This window comes from Tauraco erythrolophus, chromosome 7 (genome assembly GCF_009769465.1).
Source record: "Tauraco erythrolophus isolate bTauEry1 chromosome 7, bTauEry1.pri, whole genome shotgun sequence".
In the NCBI taxonomy this organism is placed as follows: Eukaryota; Metazoa; Chordata; class Aves; order Musophagiformes; family Musophagidae; genus Tauraco; species Tauraco erythrolophus.
In genome coordinates, this window is record NC_141471.1 from 40,357,895 (window position 1) to 40,380,659 (window position 22,765).

A 22,765-nucleotide genomic window follows, 5' to 3' on the forward strand; every position below is an offset into this window, starting at 1 on the left:
GGCAGATCGTGCCTGACCAACTTGGTGGCCTTTTACGATGGGGTGACAACATCGGTGGACAAGGGTCGACCAACGGATGTCATCTACTTGGACTTGTGCAAAGCTTTTGACACTGTCCCGCACGACATTCTTCTCTCTAAACTAGAGAGTCATGGGTTTGATGGATGGACCACTCGGTGGATAAGGAATTGGCTCAATGGCCGCACTCAGAGAGTAGTGGTCAACGGCTCGATGTCCAAGTGGAGACCGGTCACGAGTGGCGTCCCTCAGGGGTCCGTGTTGGGCCCGGCCCTCTTCAACATCTTTGTCGGTGACGTGGACAGTGGCATGGAGTGCACCCTCAGCAAGTTCGCCGATGACACCAAGCTGTGTGGTGCCGTCGACACGCTGGAAGGGAGGGATGCCATCCAGAGGGACCTCGACAGGCTGGAGAGGTGGGCCCGTACCAACCTCATGAAGTTTAACCAGGCCAAATGCAAGGTCCTACATCTGGGTCGTGGCAATCCCAGGCATAAATACAGACTGGGTGGTGAATGGATCGACAGCAGCCCTGAGGAGAAGGACTTGGGAGTACTGGTGGACGAGAAGCTCAATATGAGCCGGCAATGTGCTCTTGCGGCCCAGAAGGCCAACCGCGTCCTGGGCTGCATCAAGAGGAGCGTGGCCAGCAGGTCGAGGGAGGTGATTCTCCCCCTCTACTCTGCCCTCGTGAGACCTCACTTGGAGTACTGCGTCCAGTTCTGGAGTCCCCAACATAAGAAGGACATGGACCAGTTGGAGAGGGTCCAGAGGAGGGCCACGAAGATGATAAGAGGGCTGGAGCACCTTTCCTATGAGGACAGGCTGAAAGAGTTGGGGCTGTTCAGCCTGGAGAAGAGGAGGCTCCGGGGTGACCTTATAGCGGTCTTCCAGTACCTCAAGGGGGCCTACAGGAAAGATGGGGAGAGGCTGTTCAGGAGGGCCAGTTATGATAGGACAAGGGGTAACGGTTTTAAAATAGAGGGAGGTAGGTTCAGGTTGGATATTAGAAAAAAATTTTTTACCATGAGAGTGGTAGAACACTGGAACAGGTTGCCCAGAGAGGTGGTGGATGCTCCATCCCTGGAGACGTTCAAGGCCAGGTTGGACAAGGCCCTGAGCAACCTGATCTAGTTGGAGATATCCCTGTTCCTTGCAGGGGGGTTGGACTAGATGACCTTTGAAGGTCCCTTCCAGCCCTAACCATTCTATGATTCTATGATTCTATAAGCACATGCAATTGTTTTTAATCAAACTAGAAAATTAAATGCATAATAATGTGTTAATACCACCTTTAGGTTGTACAATTAGAAGAAAGTCAAATGTCAATGTTAATGTTTTCTGGTACTTTTTCATTTTGTATTTAAATATCCTGTCTAATATATTATCGTGCATATGGTAAAGTTTTCATAATATAAGGCCTGCACGAGGAAAAATTGGCTTAATTTTTCTTTAAGAAATTTAATTTCATATGCTGTATCTATGCAGTAACCATCCAATGTAAAATATTTATTGGCATGAGTTAGGGACAGTTGCATTACTTAGAAGTGGGAAAAGTGCTCAATATGCACAAATGAAAAAGCAAGCAAATCAATGGAAGGGATGAAGGTTACAGATTCATTCTGCAAGGTTTGTTCTTAGTTCTCGTCTGTTCCTTTCCATCTTCTGAAACATGCATTTGTGTCATAAATACAAGAGTTTGAATTTGTCTGCAAAAGAATTTTATACTGCTGTCCGCTCTAATACACAGCCTTTCTTGCTTATAAGGAATGAGGTTGATCTCCTAGCAAATCATATATAAGCATATCTACTCTTTCTTTCCATTAGGATGTGTTTTGTGGATCTGATGCTTGTTAAGACAATTACAAGCATTAGATTTTCAGAGATAAAAGTTCAAAGACTTGGAAGAGAAATATCTCTTTGTGATGACACACTGTAAAGAATCGAGCACAACGAGCAGGACTTTATATCAGAAAGTCTAAGTAAAAATTTACATGCACTTAAATACCATTTTTTAACAGGTATTTAAACCCCTGAGGTCTGAGCATCTTCATAAAAGACACTGGAATGCCGCTATGGCACAGCTGTAGAGGAACAAGCAATCATAAACTCTTGAAGAATGAGTGACAGCAATAATGTAACAAGATGCCTGGAAAATAATTCTGGAATTCAAATAGTAGTTCCCAGTGCTCTACTGAGGCAACACTGAGCTGTGGGAAGAGGTAACAAAGACCTCCTTCCAGTCAGTCAGTAGCGGAACATCAGCCTCTGACTCTGCTAATAAATTTCCACGTGCAGCATAATGGCGAAATCAAAGCATTGAGCATAGATGTTCAGAAGAATGAAACCGTAGCTCATATAAGCTCATCATAAAATAAATACTATATTCAGAAGAGGAAGAAATACAATTGAGGAAGAGCGGTATACAGCACAGACAATAATCACTGCTAGTTAACTTCTGCATTTACCTGTTTACAGGATAAAGCTACTGATGTACACAAATGCAGATCATTCTAAAGTTTAAAGCTAGTGTAAGAAGCACTTTTGTACTAGGATGGTCAGACAACATCAAACTCTGTGGAAGACACTAAAATTCATAGAAATGTGAAAATGTGAATATCCACATGAAATTTCAATCTCTGTCACTGAAAAAAGGGCTAAGATTCAGTTCTGGGACTGCAAGGGCTCAGACCTACCAGGTAAATATCACTGTCCATACTTATTTCACTTTCAGTTGAAACTGTGGGTAACAAAGAAACCAGTACCTATCAAGTCAATAGACAGTGGATATAGTTATTTTATCTCATGCGTTTTTAAAATATTTTATGCCAAGTTTTGAAATCCCTTTTTTGTGTCCATGATGAAACAAGACAGTACTCAGTATTTACTACATCATTTAGATAACAAGGAATATTTCTCAGTTCATGAAAGAATACTGCAATGCTATTAAAAGGTGTGAACATTTGCATACATATTTGAGATTTCAATCTAAATCTCGAGCTTATTCTACTCTCTAGACCGATATTGAAGGATAAAATGGATAGTCTCACAGAGATCCAAAGAAAACTCTTGGGCAGTACTGCCAGTATTAGCAAAATCATCTAAAACAAAATGGTGTGCATGCTCTCAGAAAAGCCAATTTCACTTTTTCATACCATTTTTTGTTAATCTTCAGAATGTGCTTTTCAAAATGTTGAGACCCAAAATCAGCTCCCCAGAGGCACCTAATGAAGCAACAGGCTACTGAACCGGCCATCAGAAAGAAGCAAATTCTTGAATTATTGTGTCATATGTTTTGCAATATGAGGTCTTTATTGATAGGAACATCAATAAGTGAATGTAGTATCTATATTTAAACAGAGGCAACAGTTCTTTTCAAACATACTGCATAAATCCAAGCTACATGCATAGTTTGTATTATTTATTATGCCACAAAATGAACATTTGAGAAAAAAGTGAAGGATCAGCCAGGAACGTAATGAAAACAGAGTTAATTCTATAAAAACGGGGGGGTGGGGCGGGGAACAATTGAAAGGTAGTATCAAGTAATAAGCAGTAAGTTTCTAAAACAAAACCATTTCTGAAACACATGGAGTTTTATTTGCTACCCTGAAAATCCACTTGACAGCTTTAATGTGAAGGCTTATCAATCTGCTTGGAAAATATATGTATTTTCCTCTGTTTCTCAAACTCCTGCCTCAGGATATGAGGGAGAGTTAACAGCCATGTAAGTGTGAATATGCATGGCTGAGCTGCTGGGAGGCTCAACATTCAAAGGCCAGATTTTTCTAAACAGTTCAGGTCTCATCCACTTTTGGCTGACATACAGTTAAAAAGGTTAGTGTGAAAGGCAAAATCACTTTCTTAACATAAACATTCCAGCAAAAGCTTCAGGTTATTAGCTCTGCTCTTTAAGCCACCAGTGTGTGTGTAATACAGTCTAGAGAACTGAAATAAGGCTGCACGAGTAGCAGGATGCTTTACCAGCACCTCTCGTAACAGCATTGGATCCGAGGCAGAACCTCGAGATACCTTTCTCCATACTCCAAATTGTCCACTTTGTCCTGGTGGTTCTCAGGCAAAGAGCCAGGTTTGGCTATGAGAGAACACCTAACTTCCAATCCTGTGATTGTTTAAGATTTTGTAGAAGAATTCTTGTTGCAGTCATTTCAACGTCTAAATTTCATCGGCTCGTTCTTCTCTACTCATTACTTTATGTGCACATTTACAGGGCGGCGGAACAAAATTTAGGTATCATGTTCAATTATTTTTATTTTTGTATTGTAACTGATTTGCCAGTTGCAGAGTCAAGACTTTGTAGTTTGAATCCCTCCCAACACCTTTGAACGTTTACTTTCTCATTGTCCTGACCAAGGTTCCTTGGGCGAGGCAGGCCTCCTTGAAGCCACCAAGAGCCTATCATCTAAATGCTGGGCATCTAGATCAAGCAAGGTGGCTAATCTTCCTCTATAGCAACGGGCGAGAGAGAAACATGCAGTGAGGGAGAGTGTCGTGGTTTAACCTAGTGGGCAACTAAACACCAGGCAGCCATTCGCTCACCCTTCCCCATCCCTGGGTAATGGGGAAGAGAAATAAAGGGAAAAAGGGAAGGAGGCTCATGGGTTGAGATAAGAATAATATAATTGGGTTGAGATAGGAATAATATAATAATAATAATAACAATAATAATAATAGCAGCAATTATAACAACAATAACAAATAATAATTAGATATGAATATATATATATAAAGATAACAGTATATACAAACAAGTGATGCACAGTGTAATTGCTCACCACCCAGTGACCAACACCTATCTCATCCCACCAACGATCCCAAAACAGGTAAGTCCCGACACCATGATCTCGGATGACTGAGAGGCCCAAAAAAAGACTGAGAGAGAGATAGAACTCCAAGAGACTGAGACAGTCCCACAGAAGAGAATTCCAAATGTCCCAGTCAACCCTCATCTATATATCAGGCATGATGTTCCATGATATAGAATACTCCACTGGCCTATTTGGCCCTCAATCTTAAGTTTAAATTCAAATCTTAAGAGGAGTTGTGGACTCTTTGTCCTGGCTACACACACTGGCAAAACATGGGAAGCTGAAAGTCCTTGATGTCTCAGTAACAACTATAAACTTCAGTGCACTATCAACATTCTTTTTATAACAAATCCCAGATTAATCAGAGCTATTAATCCCAATTAAACACAGAGCTATTCTAACTACTAAAGAGAAAAACTAACTCGGTTCCAGCTGAAAGCAGGACAGAGTCATTCACTAAACTTTTAAACATTTACTGTTAGTTCCTTCCAACTTTAATGAGGCAGGCTGAGGAGAGACTCTATCTGCTGTTTCCTTCTAACTGGTATTTCTACCATCAGATTTCCTATTTTTCCCTTCTGCTAATTCATACCCACAGCTAACCAGAGCTCTCTGATGTTCACATGTATGCAGCCTTGTTATATGAACAGACATGCATTCCTTAAGAAAGAGAAAAGTTAGAGTTTTTGTAGTATATAACAGAAGTTAAAAGCTACAGCTCTACAAATCATCAAACTGAAAAAAATGATGTAATAGGGAGACTGGAGATACTTTTTGCAGGAATATGCCCCAAAATGTTTCTGTACTCAGCCCTGACTACCTAGAGCAGGTCTAGAACTGGTGTAGCCATGACATTATTTAAAAATATGCACCTGATTTCAGAACTCAGATGATTTTATGATATGCAGGGTGCCGAATGCAAACTTTTAGTTAATGTTAATTCCATCTTAACTTTGTAAATTCATCCATTTTGCATGCAATGACATAAGAATATGAGTAAGTGGTTTCATGATACAACTTTAATCTCTTGAACTGACGAGGTTTTATTACCATCATTAAAACCAAGTAGTCTTAACTAAAAGCAAGTCTTTGCTCTTTACATTTATTTCAATTGTACATTATTTTGAGACAGCTTTTGTCTTCAAGCTTCTTTGGATTAAACCCAAGCCTGCCATCTTGCATTCAAGTTTTACATAGAGTTCTAGGTCATGGTAGCTTTTTTTTTTAAACCAAAATGAAATGACTCACCAGATGTATTTTCAACAGGGTGTAGGAAAATCAAGATATCTGATTTAACCTTCAGTAGTTCTGCTACAAAGGCGTGCTACACAGCTCTTCCATTTAAAATCCCACTGACGGCACTGAGCTAGTATTGAGCAAAGAACTGATCCTCTCCAGGTTCTCTTGCTGCTGAACTCAGTCAACAACTCACTCCCAGTTCCACGGCAGATGTTTTTGCTTTTATGTTACTGCACATCTCATGGACTAGAAGCTAATGCCAACATGTTTAAGATCTTAAAAGTGTACCTTAGTACCAAGAAAAATATGGTGCCATTCACCTGTCAATGTTAATCATATTCCTGCAAAGGTGATACGAGTTCTGAGTTTTAAGTGAATGACAATGAAGTTCATTGCATTACTTAGAGTGATTGACCTTCAGAACTTTTGAGAAACATTTCAACTTCGTATCACCAGATGTGGTGTTAGTAGGAAGAATCATGAAAGGTTTGGGGGCCAAAATGAAAATCACAAGAGCAATTCCTTTGGATTCCTTTCTTTTTTGTCAAGTTTACTAAAGGATTAATGGTGCTTATTAAAGAAGGAAAATATTAATTTAAAAAAAAAGAAAGAACAAATTACTTCTGAAATTTTTCTAACCTGACGGTTCTGACCTCAAATGCTATGCTGCTCATGCTATTTAGCCTAGCACTGAAAATCATGTTTTTCACTCATACAGACCTTCTTTCTTCTGCTCTTCCCACAGATGTTTCCTCCTTGTGATTTAGAACAAACTAATTCCATTTTTAGGATTTTGAAGAATAGGGTTTACAGAATCACAGAATGGTTGAGGTTGGACAGGATCTCTGCAGGTCACCTGGTCCAACCACCCCTCTGCTCAAGCATGACTACCTACAGCTTGTTGTCCAGATGGCTTTTAAATATCTTCAAGGAGAGTGATGCCACAATCAAACTGGGCAACCTGTGCCAGTACTCAGGCACCCTTACAGTAAAAAAGCATTTCCTCATGTTCTGATGGAGCCTCTTGTATTTCAGATTGTGCCCATTGCTTCTGACCTTGTCATCGGACATCACTGAAAAGACCCTGGCTCCATCTCCTCTATACCATCTGTTCAAATACTTACAGACTTTGATAAGATTCACCTGGAACCTTCTCTTCTACAGGCTGAACATTCCCTGCCCTCAGCTTTTCCTCAGGAGAGATGTTCCAATCCCTTCATCATTTTGGTGGCCCTGCCCTGGACTCCTTCCAGTAGCTCCATCTCTTTCTTGTACCGGGGAGTCCAGAACTGGATACAGTACTCCAAGTGTGGAGTAGAGGGGAAGGATTACCTACCTTGACCTGCTGGCAACACTCCTCCTAATACACTCCAGAATACTATTAGCCTTCTTTGCTGAAAGGGTGCACTGCTGGCTCATGTTGAACTTGACATCCATCAGGACCTCCAGGTCCTTTTCTGCCAAGCTGCTTTCCAGCCCCCAGCATATATTAGTGCCTGGGGTTCTTCCTCCTTGTGCAGGACTTTACAGTTCTCCTTACTGAACTTCATGAGGTTCCTGTCAGTTCATTTCTCCAGCCTGTCAAGGTCTCTCTGGATGGCAGCACACCGTGTAGTTTATCAGTCACCTCTCAATTTTGTTTTACTTGCAAACTTGCTGAGGGTACATTCGGACCCATCACCAAAATCATTAATGAAGTTGTTAAACACAACTGGACCTAGTATTGACACCTGGGGTACACCACTAGTTACTAGCTGTCTAGACTTCGTACCACTAATCACAACCCTCCAAGCCATTTCTCAACCCACCTCACTGTCTGTTTATCCAGCCCATACATCAACAGCTTGCCTATGAGGATCTTATGGCAGTCAGTCTCAAAGGCCTTCCTGAAGTCCAGGTTGACAACATCCACTGCTCTCCTATCATCTACCAGGCTAGTCATTTCATTGTAGAAGGTTATCAAGTTGGTCAAGCATGACTTCCCCTTGGTGAAGCCATGCTGACTACTGATGAACCTTCTTGTCCTTCATGCGCCTGCAAACAGTTCCCAGAATGGCGTCAGTGGTATATATGCTAATTGTTACATACAACAGAATAAATAAAGAGTAAACCAAATTTTTCATTTTCTAAACTACTATTCTCCCTTCCATGGCCTCTCTTCATGTACTAACTGTTACCTTTTCGCTTCCAATCCATCGAGAAGCATTCTGCCAATAAAAGATGCTAGTACTCAACCCTTCCTTTCTGATTCTCTGTTCAGAGCATCTCAGGTTTTAAGTAAATTTGTTAAATTTGTTTCTCCCTATTTTCTAAGGGATCACATTGCATGCAAACAGAAAGTAAGCCTATATTACTGCTTCTACCTCTTTAGAAAATAATTTTCACAAGAAAACTTAAAAAAAATTCCAGAATTTATATCTGTTGAAATGTTTAGATCTCAGAAAAAGTATACTGCATCCTTGCCTTATGACATCCTTCACAAATTCCTTACAACACCATGCAAGGAGTGCAGAGTGGATCAGCTGTGGAAAGAAGAAGGCAGTAAAAGACGTTTAACAAGATGGAGATGGAAATTATATAAGAGTCCTTAAACAGGAAAAGAAAGGATTTGGAGAAAAAAACTGTTGGAGGAAACTCGTGATCAGTGCAGAGTCACCTTCTCTTTCTGGAAATACAAGAGTTGTAAGATGGAATTGCTAATTTTTTCACAAATAGGGACAAAATGACAGTACTGGCATAGACTACCACAGCCAGAGAAAGTTTATAAGCACGTAGTCTTTCAGAAGAATCACAAAATTCAAGGAGAGAGTTCACAGGCTCTCAGACAAAATTAAATTCTACTGAAAAGGCCTCTAGCACATAAATGGCATCAACCAGGATGGCATCTAGCAAATGGTTCTAGGTAAGACAAAACAAACATGGACACCAGCTTTACCGGTTCCTTGTGAAAAGAGAGGAAGGATGCAAGTGCTGAGAATTCTCCTTACAGAGCAGAGGTGCAGTGCCACTTCACTGCTTCACCTTCTATTCCCAAATTTTTGTATCTCAAAATATTTGAAAACCATAATAGAAACAAGCTTGTTCTCTACAGCTCTCGATTATATGCGGACACATAGTGAACAAAGTTAGGAAAAATAGGTCATAGTTGCACAGGGGTAGTTTAAGAGTAAAATAATAAAGAAACACCACCTGTGTATGAACAAGACTAAATAGGCTTGTGTAGCTGGGAATGGGCTGCTTCCTAACAAATTAAAACAAGAGTTTTCCCTGAGGTGGAGGTACGTAAGCTGCCTACATCTTTGCACTACGTTTAACATACAAGGACAGAGGCTTTGTAGCCATTTCTGGATCAGTTGCCAAGAAAAGCCATAGGTCAAACAGGAATTAAACTAGTTCCACTATCCACTTTTGGAAGGGGGTAGAAACAGAGAGGAACAGCTTGCACCCCTTGCCGTCTTTCTTCTGTATGCTCAGTATCAGTCCTGTGGTTGTTGGCTGGCACACAAGAAACATGCCTCAGCCAGCAGGACCACGTTGCCTTTTTTCAGTAAAAAAGAAAACATCTGGTAAACAGAATCTGTAAGAAGTCTGGGGAAGAAAACGGAATACAAAAATCTTTCTTATACGAGATCTTCGGCCTATTTGAAATATCAGCAGAAAGAGGAATATACATTGTCTACATAACCCACAACTTTGAGCAAACATCACTTGTCATGGAGTTTAAGCCACACAGGAAAGAACTTTATCTCAATATATGGGGTAGAAATTAAACTTGTATACAAGTGCAGAGATGTATTAAGAAATTATCCAGCATAGTAGTAATGGGTTTCTGAATCATAAAGTAAGTTAACAACACAAGTATGAAAAGTGAGCTTTTTTTTTAGGCTATATATTTATTAGAAGCAGTATTAATGTATGAATCCACCTTGGAAGAAAATAAGTGTCCTTGAGATGTTAGATTCTATCAGCCAAATTGAATGTCTGCATCAATGGCTCTCCCTAAAAGTCATAATTAGGTCATTAAAATATATTTAGAAAAATAGCCTGTAAAATAAAGTTAAAAAATACTCACCTTCATTTTATTTCATAGGTCACTGTTATACCATCTAATAAGATAATTAAAAACATGCAAGCAGCTGGTACTGAGGCTAAACAGATTAATGTAATAGTCTGTAGTCATATGTGCTGGCAAGGGGTTCACCTCTTTGGCGAGGAGAAGGTCAGCTGCCCTTGGGAAGGCAGAAGAAAGACAGTATTTCTACTTTCCAGTGGCACTGCATTGCAGATACTGAAACTAGAGACCCACACCTATTTTTCTTTTCCTTTTGGCGAAGTCCGGCCAATTTGCAAATCCTGAAAAGGCTTAACCACAGCAGTACAATAATAAAGTAGAGAGGAGCTCAAATGTTTTTCTCAAGTTTCTTATGTTTTAAAGATGAGAGTTACTACATGTCTAAATCCTTGTTCGAATTTTTCTAATAGTGAACTTCAAATTTTGATGACATGGTTCTAGAAATAATTTTCATAATTTCTTATTAGTAAAGCTTCTTCTCAAGTACACAAAGAATACTTTCATCAGAGCCTGAAGACCAACTAGAAAATTCTCTGTGACCTGACAGGACGCATTCCGAACTCACAGAATATTTAGAAATATGGGCCAGTCACATGTGCTTTTCACTTACATTACTTACAAACTTTATGACCTAAAGGGAAATGCTCACTATGTGAACATAAGCAGCATTAAATCTGCGCTGTGATCAACACAAGCAAGAGTCACAAACTCTAAGGTGACACCATCATATTAAAAATAAACCCATATAAATAGTTCTGAAGCATTATAAATATATCAAAGGATAATGATCTGACATCCTTTATTAATTCATACACACACACTCGGAGTCTTGTACTGGATAGTGTAAAGCAGTCCCTTAAAATAAAAAGTGTTGAAATCGAGTAACACCCCTCTCCCCATGTTTGTTTTTTTTTGTTTATTTGTTTTTTTTTTTTTTTTTATTGTGGTAAAAACAATATACTCTTAAGAGCACTTTAATAGCAAAAGACATTCACATTCAAAAAGTTTTAAACATTCGAAGTTGCCTCTTCTAAGTAAATTGTAAAGAGACTGTTACTGATGAAACATAAAGCAGCTTTTGTTTCAGTAAAAATTTCCAGTAGAATTTGCACATATTAGCCTTCTGCAAGCATGACATCTACCATGATCCAAAGATGCCTTTGCCTTTTTTAGGGCAAAAATCCACTAGTCAGTCTTTTTTAAAATACAATAGACTGAAACACATTGGATAAACAAGACTATCATCACTTTTAGCAAATTACGAACTTACTGAAACAATCTTCATTGACAATATCCTAAAATAAGGCTAAATCTCTAATGAGTCCTTAAAGAAATAACAAGCATTTACCATTGTTACCTTTAAAGGTAGTTTAAGATTCACTTTTTGTCTTTCTTAATGTATTAGCTGCTCATTTTTACTTAACATGATGCAGCACAGAACTACAACTATCAACACAATATTCAACCCAACTAGCAAATTTACAGCCAGTCTCATTATATGATGGGAATTACTTGCCACTGAGCCGAAAATATTCATTTCACAACATTTTAATACTACTTAATAACAGTGCTAGCTTGCCAAGTATTAGAAGTCAGAGGTTTCTTTTATAAATGTATGTGTATATACACAGACATATATATATATATATGGTACAATCTTGCTTTATCATCTTGTCTCTAATTAGAACAATACTACTCTGGCAGTGGTATATGGGACCGCTTTTAAAATATTAATTAACTTCAGTTTTGTAACTTGGGCTGTAATCCTCTCTGACAGAATACAATTATTATTCAGTGGGACTCATAGCCAACATCGTATTTTTTACATGCACTTCGGAGTAAGGAATATGGAGATTCAAAGGCCAGCTTTAACCTCCTCTTATTTATGAAGTGTTAAAGATGGCTGAGGATTCACTATAGTTTAGGCTGGGCTGGGTTAGCCCCCTGCACTGGCTGCCTGAAAGATGAATGCCACTGGATGAAAGAAGGTGTAGGAAGAAAGGGTTGGACCCCAGCCTCACAGCTGAAGCTGGCTGCTTGTTCAAGTGTCACCTTGGCCAGGTACAACAGCTGGGGCTCTCGAGCTAATGACTTTCAGGTCTAAGTGTCCTGGAATTAATGGCAGAGAGAGCTCTCAACTCCTTCGTTTTGATGATCCAGCTGAATTCTATCTTGCCTATTTTTCAGAGACTGCTTCATGGGCTCTGTGTTATCTACATATGCTTCTCACCTATGAAACATGAAGATTATTCTGGGTGGTACTTTTGAGCCTTTCTTTTAACTTAAGATAGTATGATGCATGCATTAGAGAACACAAATAGGACAAGAAATCGAGTCAGGCAGAACCCTGAAACAGATCTGCTAACATATTTTTCTCAAAGCGAACATGCTAACTACCCTCGAAGGGTTTTATATCGTAACAAAGTAGGTTTCATTAGAGCAGACTTACTAGAATACAGAAAACAGGAAGGATAGATAGATAGATAGATAGATAGATCGATCGATCGATCAAACCTCCCCTGCCCCACTGCATCCCTGCAGGCACACCATTTTTTCCAACCTTGCTCTCAGTCCAGAAGCTTCCTCTGGGTGTTTGAATCGCAACAAACTCCTTGCTGTTTCCTCTAGGTCCTCACGAAAAGTCTTTCTTTTCAACATCCTCAAGACCAGGCTGTCTGCTGCCTGCCCTCCTCAGCAATCTCTCCGTCTCCAGAAGCAACAGGCTCTCTGGGTGCTGTGTCCCTCCCTTCCACCCTACACCTGAAGGCTCCTCATGCCCAGCACAGCTCCCTGCCTGCAAGAGGGTGTGATACTCCCCACCCAGCCAGCTGCCACCAGGACATGGCAAACAGGCAGGTTCCTCCTGCCTATGCCTCTTTGTAGTACCGACTCCAGTAGACTACAAACAAAAAATGAAATAGGTGTCATCCATCATATTTCAATAAATGAATCCAAAATAATCACGTGGAACGCTTGTTTTATTTTACCATACTTAAGCATCAAAATCAGATGCAGTCATTCTGGTTAGCACAAATCCTACTATTAATTTACCAGCCACAAGGATAAAGATTTAGCATTTGTAGCAGACGCAGTATTTTGCTGGCTGAAAGGTGAAACCACGTATCTGCTGATTACCTTTCCGTGCTTTCAAGTACAAGACACACTCTGGTATGTACACAAGCAAGACTCAAGCTCAATGACAGTGCTGCAAAAAGCTGGTCAGCATCATGTTTCTCTAACTGATGTTTAGTACCAACAGAACTGAAATCTTATTTTCCTGAAAGAAAACCTCATATTTAACAAATTCTGGCTTTGGTTTTTGACCTGAAATAATGAGCAAAGGTAGTTCCATGTGGTCCATAGATCCAGTTATTTTGGAGAAGATCAGAAAGGTGTTCCCTGGTGAGTTAAATATTTCAACAACATTTAGCTTATCCTGTACTTTCATTAGCTAACCATTTTGAACGGCTTTCTCAAAAAAATAAAAATCCAGAAAACAACTTTTCAGATCACTCCTTAATTAAATCCTTCATGTCCTTTAGTCTACTGATTGTTGCTGTTTAGATCGTGCAACACTCTCAAAATATATGGGCTTGTTCTTTTGCTTTAAATAGACTATGCTCTTATTCTATTCAAACTTTTTAAAATTAGAAAATAAATATAAAAAATTACCAACCTGTAAGAAATAAATGTTCCATCAGAATCTGAGGTGTGGTGTGTGCTTCCATTTTCATTTGATCCTCCTAATACAAAAATAAATTAAAACACCTTTGTTATAAGAAAAACCCTGATTATAATGTAGTATCAATGAGAATTGCAATAGATTTTACTATATATGATAACTTTAGTTCACTACAAAACTTACATAGACAAGTCTCAACTTCACATCTTCAAATTCTTACAGCTGGCAAGAGAGACAACTAGCCTCCATGTTCAATTTGCAGTCTGAATGTTCTGAAAATCTGACATTTAATTTCACTTAAAGTCTTGATTGAGGCCCTTCTCAACTTATTAAACACAATTTTACTATATAAGGTTACAGAGGTATGCCATATCAATAGATGAGTTTAATTTTACTAAGATTAAGTCAAAGAATGTAAAAGTTCATCTATTTTGTGAAAATTCTAGAGTTGACTGTATGATACCTGGTATTTGTTGGCATAGCACAAGTTCAATGCTTCTCTGAAACTACCCAAGACATCTGCAAAACATCTTGTTTTACATCCTGTGGGCTGTTTACACATAGAACAGTGACATTCATAGAAATCAAGGATTACAACGAAACCTTCCTCTCTGTAATAGCTACTTCTATTGAAGGACTGTTAAAAGCCAGAAAGAATATTCTATTTTTCAAAGCAAATTTATTCATGTCTCGTTTTATAATATTTATTCTTGCCCAACCTGTTATTTAGCTTGATAATTCTTCTATGTCTCTGTGTATTTCCTTAATTCATTCACAGATGGCATTGCGCACATTTGTGTCCTGTGTTCTGCTTACTGAAATCAAGTTCTTTCAGTCTTTTTCCTAAGTGAGGCTCCTTATTCCCTGTTTTGTTTAAATCAGTCCTTCTTACACATGGAAAAGAAGGGACAGGGGCTGTAGACAGCATACTAGAAGTTTCATCGGTTGATTCTTTGGACAGTGGTTTTCTTCTCTATCAAAAAAGTCTTGATATAGTCTATAAGCTATTCTTAACCAACACTCCTACGTGTCTACTCTCCATGTTTATTTACAAAAAGTAGTTTTCAGTTTACAGTAGAAATTCTTGCTAGTACGATAACTACATTTCACGCTATTTCATGCTGTTTCTAGTCCTTTTTTCCTCAGAAAGGACCAGTCCTACCTGAATACTCCAACTGTGCTTGCACTGGATACTACCTTCTAACATTTTTTCTTCATAAAAGTCCATCAGTGCAGTCTCTCACTTTGTGGCAAGACAACAAATAAAAATATTGGATAAAATCAGTTGCACCACAAACTACACTAAAAGTAATTGTCATTAAAATCTGTATTTATCTATTCATCTTATAATTAGTATACTTCACTAGTTCCCATCCTTTCTATTTCATAACATCTCCTGTGGCACTACATCAGATGGTTTAGTGAGGTCCAGATGGACTTAATGTATTTCCTTAATGTATATTTTGAAAGGCTAGCAGGTTAGTGGGGTATAATCTCTCGTTTAACAAAAAACCCACACTAAAAGTTTTGCTATTCAATTCTCTTTTCTCTTTTACTTCTTCCTTAAAAACTTTTCTAAAGCCCTGCACAGATAATAGACAACCTACATTTCCCCTCCTTCAAAGAGGGGAACTAAAAGACTACAAAATTTAAAAACTGTCCCATGCAGCAGCATTTGTCAGTGTTCTTGAAAGACAGTTACTCTGCAAGTCAGATACTTCAACCTTTATTAAATGTTATCATTTACAATATCTACCCAACACTCCCTTTTATTTATTTATTCAGGCCTTTGCCTGAATCAAAAATTCTCCAGTTTAGACCATACCTGGATCACATTTAATATCATTTGTTCATTTGTGCTGCACAATGCTTCTGGTTTTCTTCCCCAGATAGCTTCTTTACATAGTTGTGTAGTATTTCTTCTTATTTTAAATTCCTTTCTTATGATCTAACTTAACTTTTGCTAATTGTCACTATAACCCCATGCTTTCTGATATCCACGAGGTTGCCTTCTTTGCAGATCAGACTGTTTTTCTGTTTCTTTCAGGATCTTTGCTTACTCCAGATATTCCTTAAAAAATACTCAATCGTTCCCTTTGGCACAGAACTTTTCTTCCAAGTGTTTTTTTCTCATCTAATTTGAAATGCATTTTTTTATTAACTTTTGCACCTTTGTCTAAAATAAATCCCAAACCTCTACTACATTCTAGTCTAAAATCGCTCAGTCCAGTTGATTTCACTAATTAGCTCTCTCAATTTATTTTGAAAATGGAAATCCTACTTAATGAATCTGCTTTTTGTTTACTAAATTTAACTAAATTAACAACACCAGATATTTCATCCAGGAGCCGACCCTCCCATTATTAATAACCATCTGTTCCTTTTTTTTTTCATTTATCTTGGAAAATAGTCTCCCCATATTGGGACAATTTTAAGTAATATGCTTTTTCATGTATTACCCATCTCCACATCTGATCCAGAGCATTCAGAGAAATGACTGAACTATATTCCATCTCTTTTAAAGCCATGTGGCTAAGTGCAGTGATGCTGGACAATTGTTTGTAGGGACACAGCACATCAAAATGGGTCCCTGAATGCACTACTGCACTTTATTTATACTTAGACAACACTAAGCAGTCACTTACCATACTAGCCAGACTGAAAAAGAAAACTCATTCACAATGCTAAGTTCATATGCTGAAAAGTATCTTTTGGGACTCTTTTCAAGAATGGCAACATGATCTTCTTCCTTCTGAACAATGCGGTTTAAGAATAGTTCAAAATATGCAAGGCCTTTATCATCTTTCAACTGAACCATTTTTCCTGCTTGAAGAGTCAACAGGACTCTGCAAAGAAACCAGAATCTTGGTCATGAAAGTTGTTCTTTCATCAGGATCCCACAATGAACATTTGGTGGGATCCTGGGCCTGCTACACCCACTGAGCTGTCCTTCACAAACTATGCTAAGTGCAGCTTGCTTTATTCTGAGAGCAATCTCTCAGAAGAAAATAATTTCCTTTATTTAAACAAATGCCACAATACTTTAGCATTCTTAACTGTGTAACTCTTGTTAATAAATCTCATATTCATACAAGGTATTGTTGGTTATTTTTGGTTTGCCTTTTTTTTTTTTTTAAGTCGCTTTTGCTGTTCCATCATATCATTAGCAGCAGCTACCAAAACTGGATAGAACCAGCTACATTCAGATCTCAAAACCAGGATTTAGTGAAGCAGGTATTTCTGTGATTGTTTTCTTGCTCCATCCCCTTTAAGACAGATAAGTCTGTTACAGTATCTTGAAAGATGATTTAGATGTCTTTCATTGAAAGTGATAAAAATGATAAAGCAAAGTGTAAAGTATTCATTGACTTAAAAGAAGATTCCCTAAATCTTACCTACTTTTATCCAAAAGGCTTTCTAGCAAATCCTAGTAAGTTTCATTGTCAGCAATACTTGAGAACAAATGGGACAAGTGCTTCACTAACTAACAACAATAAGCTATGGGAATCCATGCCCTGGATCACCTCTCCTCAGGCAAGTTCCAGTTACTACTCCTTTTGAAAGGCAGAACAGATCGCCTACTTGTATCTTCTTTACTGATAATAATCCATGTTTAGGGTAAAATTAGGATGTACACGGAACAGTTATGAATACAAGATTCATGATGCTGGTATAGGAGACACAAATTTTCTTAAAAATCCTAATTGATTATTCAATATTATCCTGATCTTTACATCCTTTCTGAGACCCAAAAATGCAAAGAAGGGCTCTGCTGACAAAACAGAGGATGCTCTATCAACACTGCCCCACACCTCCTGAAAAGGTTTCCAAACTTCAAATGCAAAAGCTAGGGGGAAAAAAGGTAAAATAAATCTTATCACACTTTTTGAGGAAAGAGAAGTGAAACAACTAGTACCATAACAAGCACCAGTATCAAAGTAAGTGTGGCTAAGGTACCCAGCTTTCAGCACTAGAGCAGTCACTGGTTTTAATATGATAATAAAATAAGGCAGCATCCTTCCAAAGGGACTGAAAATCATCTGGATATCTGTCTTGCTGCTGCTTTAACTGGAGAAATTCTCTCTCCTGGGAATGAAAACTGTTTCTCCTGAAAGAATTCAGTTCTATTGCCCTATTTCGGTAAAGGCTGTTCTTGCGCATGGAGATCGAGGGCTAAAGGGAGCTGGGACTCGGGTGACTCGAACCTGACACTACGGGACACAACTGGAGGCTGTTTCAAGAGAATTCGCGTAACTTGAAATTGATGCTTTTACTAAATAGAAAGAATAAAAAGAACATTTCAAATGCTTGCTTCTTTAGATTTCAGAGATGCATGGGGAAGGATTTGTAAATTGTACATTTACTAGGGTACTAGATTCACTCAGAACAACCAGGCTTGTCACTTCCAGTAACTGTTTTCTTGTCAGAACATGTTTGAGATTATGGACATAGCATAAAATAGATGAACCTAGAATAAGGAGGATGCCAAAAAAAGCTTTCTGAAGATTATCTGAAAATCATGGGTAGAAATTTTAACGAGAAGCCTAATTTCAATACACACACTATTTTTGTATTTTTCTTTTTTTAACAGCCTATTATTCTTATAGTATAATTTCTTCTCAAAGAAGACTTTTTTCAAGGTGCAGTGTGCAGTTTCCACTTCAGGCAATAAGAAGAAACTGGACAGCATTTCAGAGCCCCAGTGCAAGAGCGGGAAGATGCTCTGCGTACACACCAGGCACGATAAGCCACTCTGAACTTAACATGTTTCAACAGAAGCAAAAAGCATGTGAAGAATGATTCAGGAATCAGACATTTCTTACCCATCTCCTTCATTACCTCTCTGAAAACGGCTATTTTCTGTGAGATGCAAAAATTCAGCACAGGACTCCTTACAGAGAAAGGGTGAAGGAGCTTGAGTGACATCCCCTTACTCTACAGATATACTCCTACTTTTAAAAATAACTGAACTATTTTTTTTTCCTTTTGAAAGTAAGTTTGATACTGAAGAAATGTCTTTGCCTATATACATATTTCTGTATGTATTTATACACACATATTCATGTTTATGTGTGGGCACACATATATTTATATAGTCTTAACTGATTTACCAATCTCGTGTCAGCTATGAAAGGGTTTTATGGCTGGCAGTTCAGGAATTCGTGATAAAAGTGATCCCACTTAGGAAATAAAACTGTGCATTCCCCTGCTTAGAACTGTCAAAATGGAGATAGATCTCTTCGCTGACGAGTTTGCACTCTGCTTAAGATTTTCTTCGTGTTCTAATGAACCATTAAAATGCTGCTAAAAACCAAAATTTATTTAACAGTTGTGAAAATTTAAGTTCAGGTTGATATAAAACACTTGATCACTAATGCAATGTTTTATGATTAGAGACAAGGAAAATTTTAACACAAATGTATGCTTGCAGTCTAAGGTTGTCAATTCTTATGACTTCCAAATTCCATGCTATATTCATTTTCAGCATATTTAAAGCTTAATAATTTAATGATTTATCCAATTTTAATTTATACTTTCAAAACCACTTTGAACAATCTGAGGTGCCACTGGAGATCATAACAGTGGTCCTGGTTAAGTCAAATAATAATTACAGCGCTTTCACTTTAAAGATGAGATTATTTTTAATTATTGAGTGAAGTACTTGAGGTACCATACTTATATAATTACGCTACTCATTAAATGGTTATTGAAAGCTGAAATGTAATTTTAATGACAGCTACCTATTTTTCTTTGCACACTTTATAGATGACAGATCAGTCAGGAATTCTGGTTTGCTCAAAAAATCCTTGCAGCTGCACTGGTTCTTTCAGGTGTAAAACAATTAAGCTGTGCTTATTTTAAAACTTTAAACATTTTTTTTCTCAAATGATATTTATATGATATACAGGAACTAGTGAAAACAGAACAATAATGCCTGGATATTTTTTCTTCTTCACAATAACACCAAAATTCTGGTTCTAAATTATATACATTCTAAACAATATCTGCCCAAAAATAGTGACAATACAAATATGAAAGAATGATTTCAGTCAAAATGTGTTCTTCATATAATGCAAACAAAAAAAAAATTGCTTAACAGATTGCAGACCTTTATTGTGAGTATAAAGGGGTAATCAACATACAATAAGCATTTTACTATGCATTAAAACTATATTTAATGCCACGAGACTCCTTTGCTTTTTGAAACACCAAGGTTCACAACTCTTGAAACATAAAATTCCTTCATACTATTTACTCCACAGACAGATATTCATCAAACTGATCTGGATAAAATTTATTCTAATATGCAGGAATCTCTGACAATTGACACCACACAGTTGTGGTCTCAGAAATGAGCATCTAAAGACTTATGCTCTGTATTTTAATCCTTTATACACGATGTTTGAAATTCAGCATATCTGCCCATTGTTCTAAAGGCTGGTATCCTGGTCAAATTAAGCTTTCCTTTTTCACAATGAAAACCAAACAGAAGACTAAATTTGTTTCATTAACAATATTAAAGCAAAGATTTCTGAGTTCGCTGTATGGGGAAAAGGCAATAAAGTTTTGAAGAGGGAAAAACTGCTTTGTTCCCTCAATCCCCTAGTTGAAATTAATTATAGCAAATGTTTATGAAAACATCTGTTCCATACAGTTATAAATTCTTAATTTTAGCACGGGCGATTCCAGGCTCCTCTATTATTTTGAAAGAGAGCAGTCTGACAATTGAAAGGTTTACAAAAGAGCAGACAATTTGCATTTCTACTGCACCAAATATGCAGTTTGGAAAGTCTTCAGGATCTCCGCAGCAAAGAAAAAAAAAAAACCCACAACTACAAAAAGACTAAGACGACTGCAGCTTTCTGATTTGGGTCTGCTGATAGACCAAAACGGCAGTAGGAGGGGAAAAAAATAAAAATAAAAGGAGAACTAATCCCAAACCATACGGCAAATCGAGGTTTTACTGCATAAACTAGATCTTTAAAAAGTAAAACGTAGCGGAGCTATGGACTCCTCTGTCGGGTACTTCGACCGATTCCCGAGGAGCCAGGGAGGGAATTGCTGCACGGCGTCAAGAGAGGGTGCTGCAGAGTTTCGGATGCCGCAGCGGCTGCTCCCCTTCCCAAGCTCCATCCTTGGTAGCAACAGCCGCTACGCTACAGCCAATCTTTTCGGACTTTTACATAACGCCCTTGCACCTACAGTGTTAAATTCAATTTACACCAAATAAGCTTTTAAAATGATTAAATGGAGCAAGCTCGAAGCAGCGTACAGAAACTGAAAATAATGCCTTCAGCAAAAGAATTAAGTGCACAGCACTTCTGATATTTATAAAATAATTATTAGGCTGGAAAGTTGAAGAACATTTCACTCTGAGCAAGTTGTTGAAGTTTCCTGAAATAAATACGATGCAACTTTTTGGTGAGCGATCTCTGAAGTACAAACCTGTCACTCTATCCCTTGCTTCAAGTTCATTTACTGTTAGATGCATACTTTGAATGCGTGCATTGCTTGGTACAGATTTTTTGGTAGCATTTTAGTTTCAACACCTGTGCCCTAAAATATCATATTTTTCCATGAATGAAATAAAAAATAATACACTATGATAATTAACGATATACGTAGACAATTAACTGTGAGACTTTGCCATTAGAAGTACAAATGTCTTCCACAGGCTGAAATGTTTGTTTATCCTTCAATATTAAAATGAGAAAAAAATACTAAGCGTTAACATTTTTTTTCACCTTTAAGCTTATTTGAGTTAGGAAAGGGACATAAACACAAAACACAACGGAGTACCCATACATAGGCTAATCTTGTGACAGTGAAAGCCGGTCACATTGGAAAATAGGTAAGGAATGCTGACACCAAGGTGCAAAATCGAAGCCTGGTTTAGCCCTGCGGAAAGCTGCTGAACCATGTGACAGGCAGACACATTAGTTTGCAGTTACGAACAAAAACTTCTGGAGATAACAAGAATATCTTGCATTGCATGTTGCTCAAACCCAGTCGATTCCAGTCTTTTGGATGGCTGATTTATGACAATCAAGTGGCATCTTCTATGATCTTTGCATATAAAATCACGACTGCGTATGTGTATACGCATATATGAGTAAACTCTGCGTATTCTCCAGGCAAAATCTCCGTTTGAAATAATTTTGTCTATGCACTTCAGTTTAAATCAAGACACATAAAAATAAGAGGGTTTCCATTTTAAGTGAAACTACTTCTAAGTGCTCACAAATCTAAACAGCAACCCTGTCATTAGGTTAGCCTGTAAATTAACATACCACTTTTCCACATGCAAAATGTAGGTGTGAAGAAGTGTGGATGGGAAAACATATACAAAAGTCTAGATGACTGATTCTGAAATGCGATCGTAGCGTCAGTGTTTAAGAAATGTAGCCCCTTGCAGCTCAATTTAAAATAAATTCAGCAATAAGTATATTCAAAGGACTTACTTATCATAGTTCTTTTCCTGATGAAGCCTCTACGCTTACCAGAATAGGCTGATCTATACACTGTACTTTAAACGAAAAACAATAAAATACACAGCATGAGGAATTTTACTCTAATACCATCGAACTAATTCATAGGAATGCTTGAGAATAATTCTCAGGTGATTGCATGGTACTGAAATCTTAAATAATTTACATTCAGAGGTGTTTTAATATAATCTCTTTGAGCATGATGGGAAAGTCAAGTTTAACTGTGATGCTAATAGGAATTTAAATACTTCAGAAAATGCACACACATGGAAAAATAGTTTGACTTCCTGTTTAGTGGGAATCACACAACACTAGCTTATACAAGCAAATGTGACTTCCACTGAAGTCAATAAGCATTTAGTCCAGTAATGCCTGGACTGAATTTATTACTAGCAGCAGTAAGACCGGTAAAAGAAAAAATCCACAGGATAAGGTA

The 22,765-nt window shown here is 37.9% G+C and overlaps 1 protein-coding gene across 2 annotated transcripts in view; it reads right to left on the reverse strand.

Annotated features, from left to right (window-relative positions):
* Positions 1-22,765, reverse strand: part of TBC1D5 (TBC1 domain family member 5) — a 322,093-nt gene that overhangs the window by 150,982 nt on the left and 148,346 nt on the right. For both annotated transcript variants that reach the window (XM_086614565.1, XM_086614564.1), the window contains one exon: positions 13,835-13,901. In XM_086614565.1, coding sequence (XP_086470691.1) covers positions 13,835-13,901 — 67 coding nt within the window. The remainder of the gene's footprint in view (positions 1-13,834; positions 13,902-22,765) is intronic.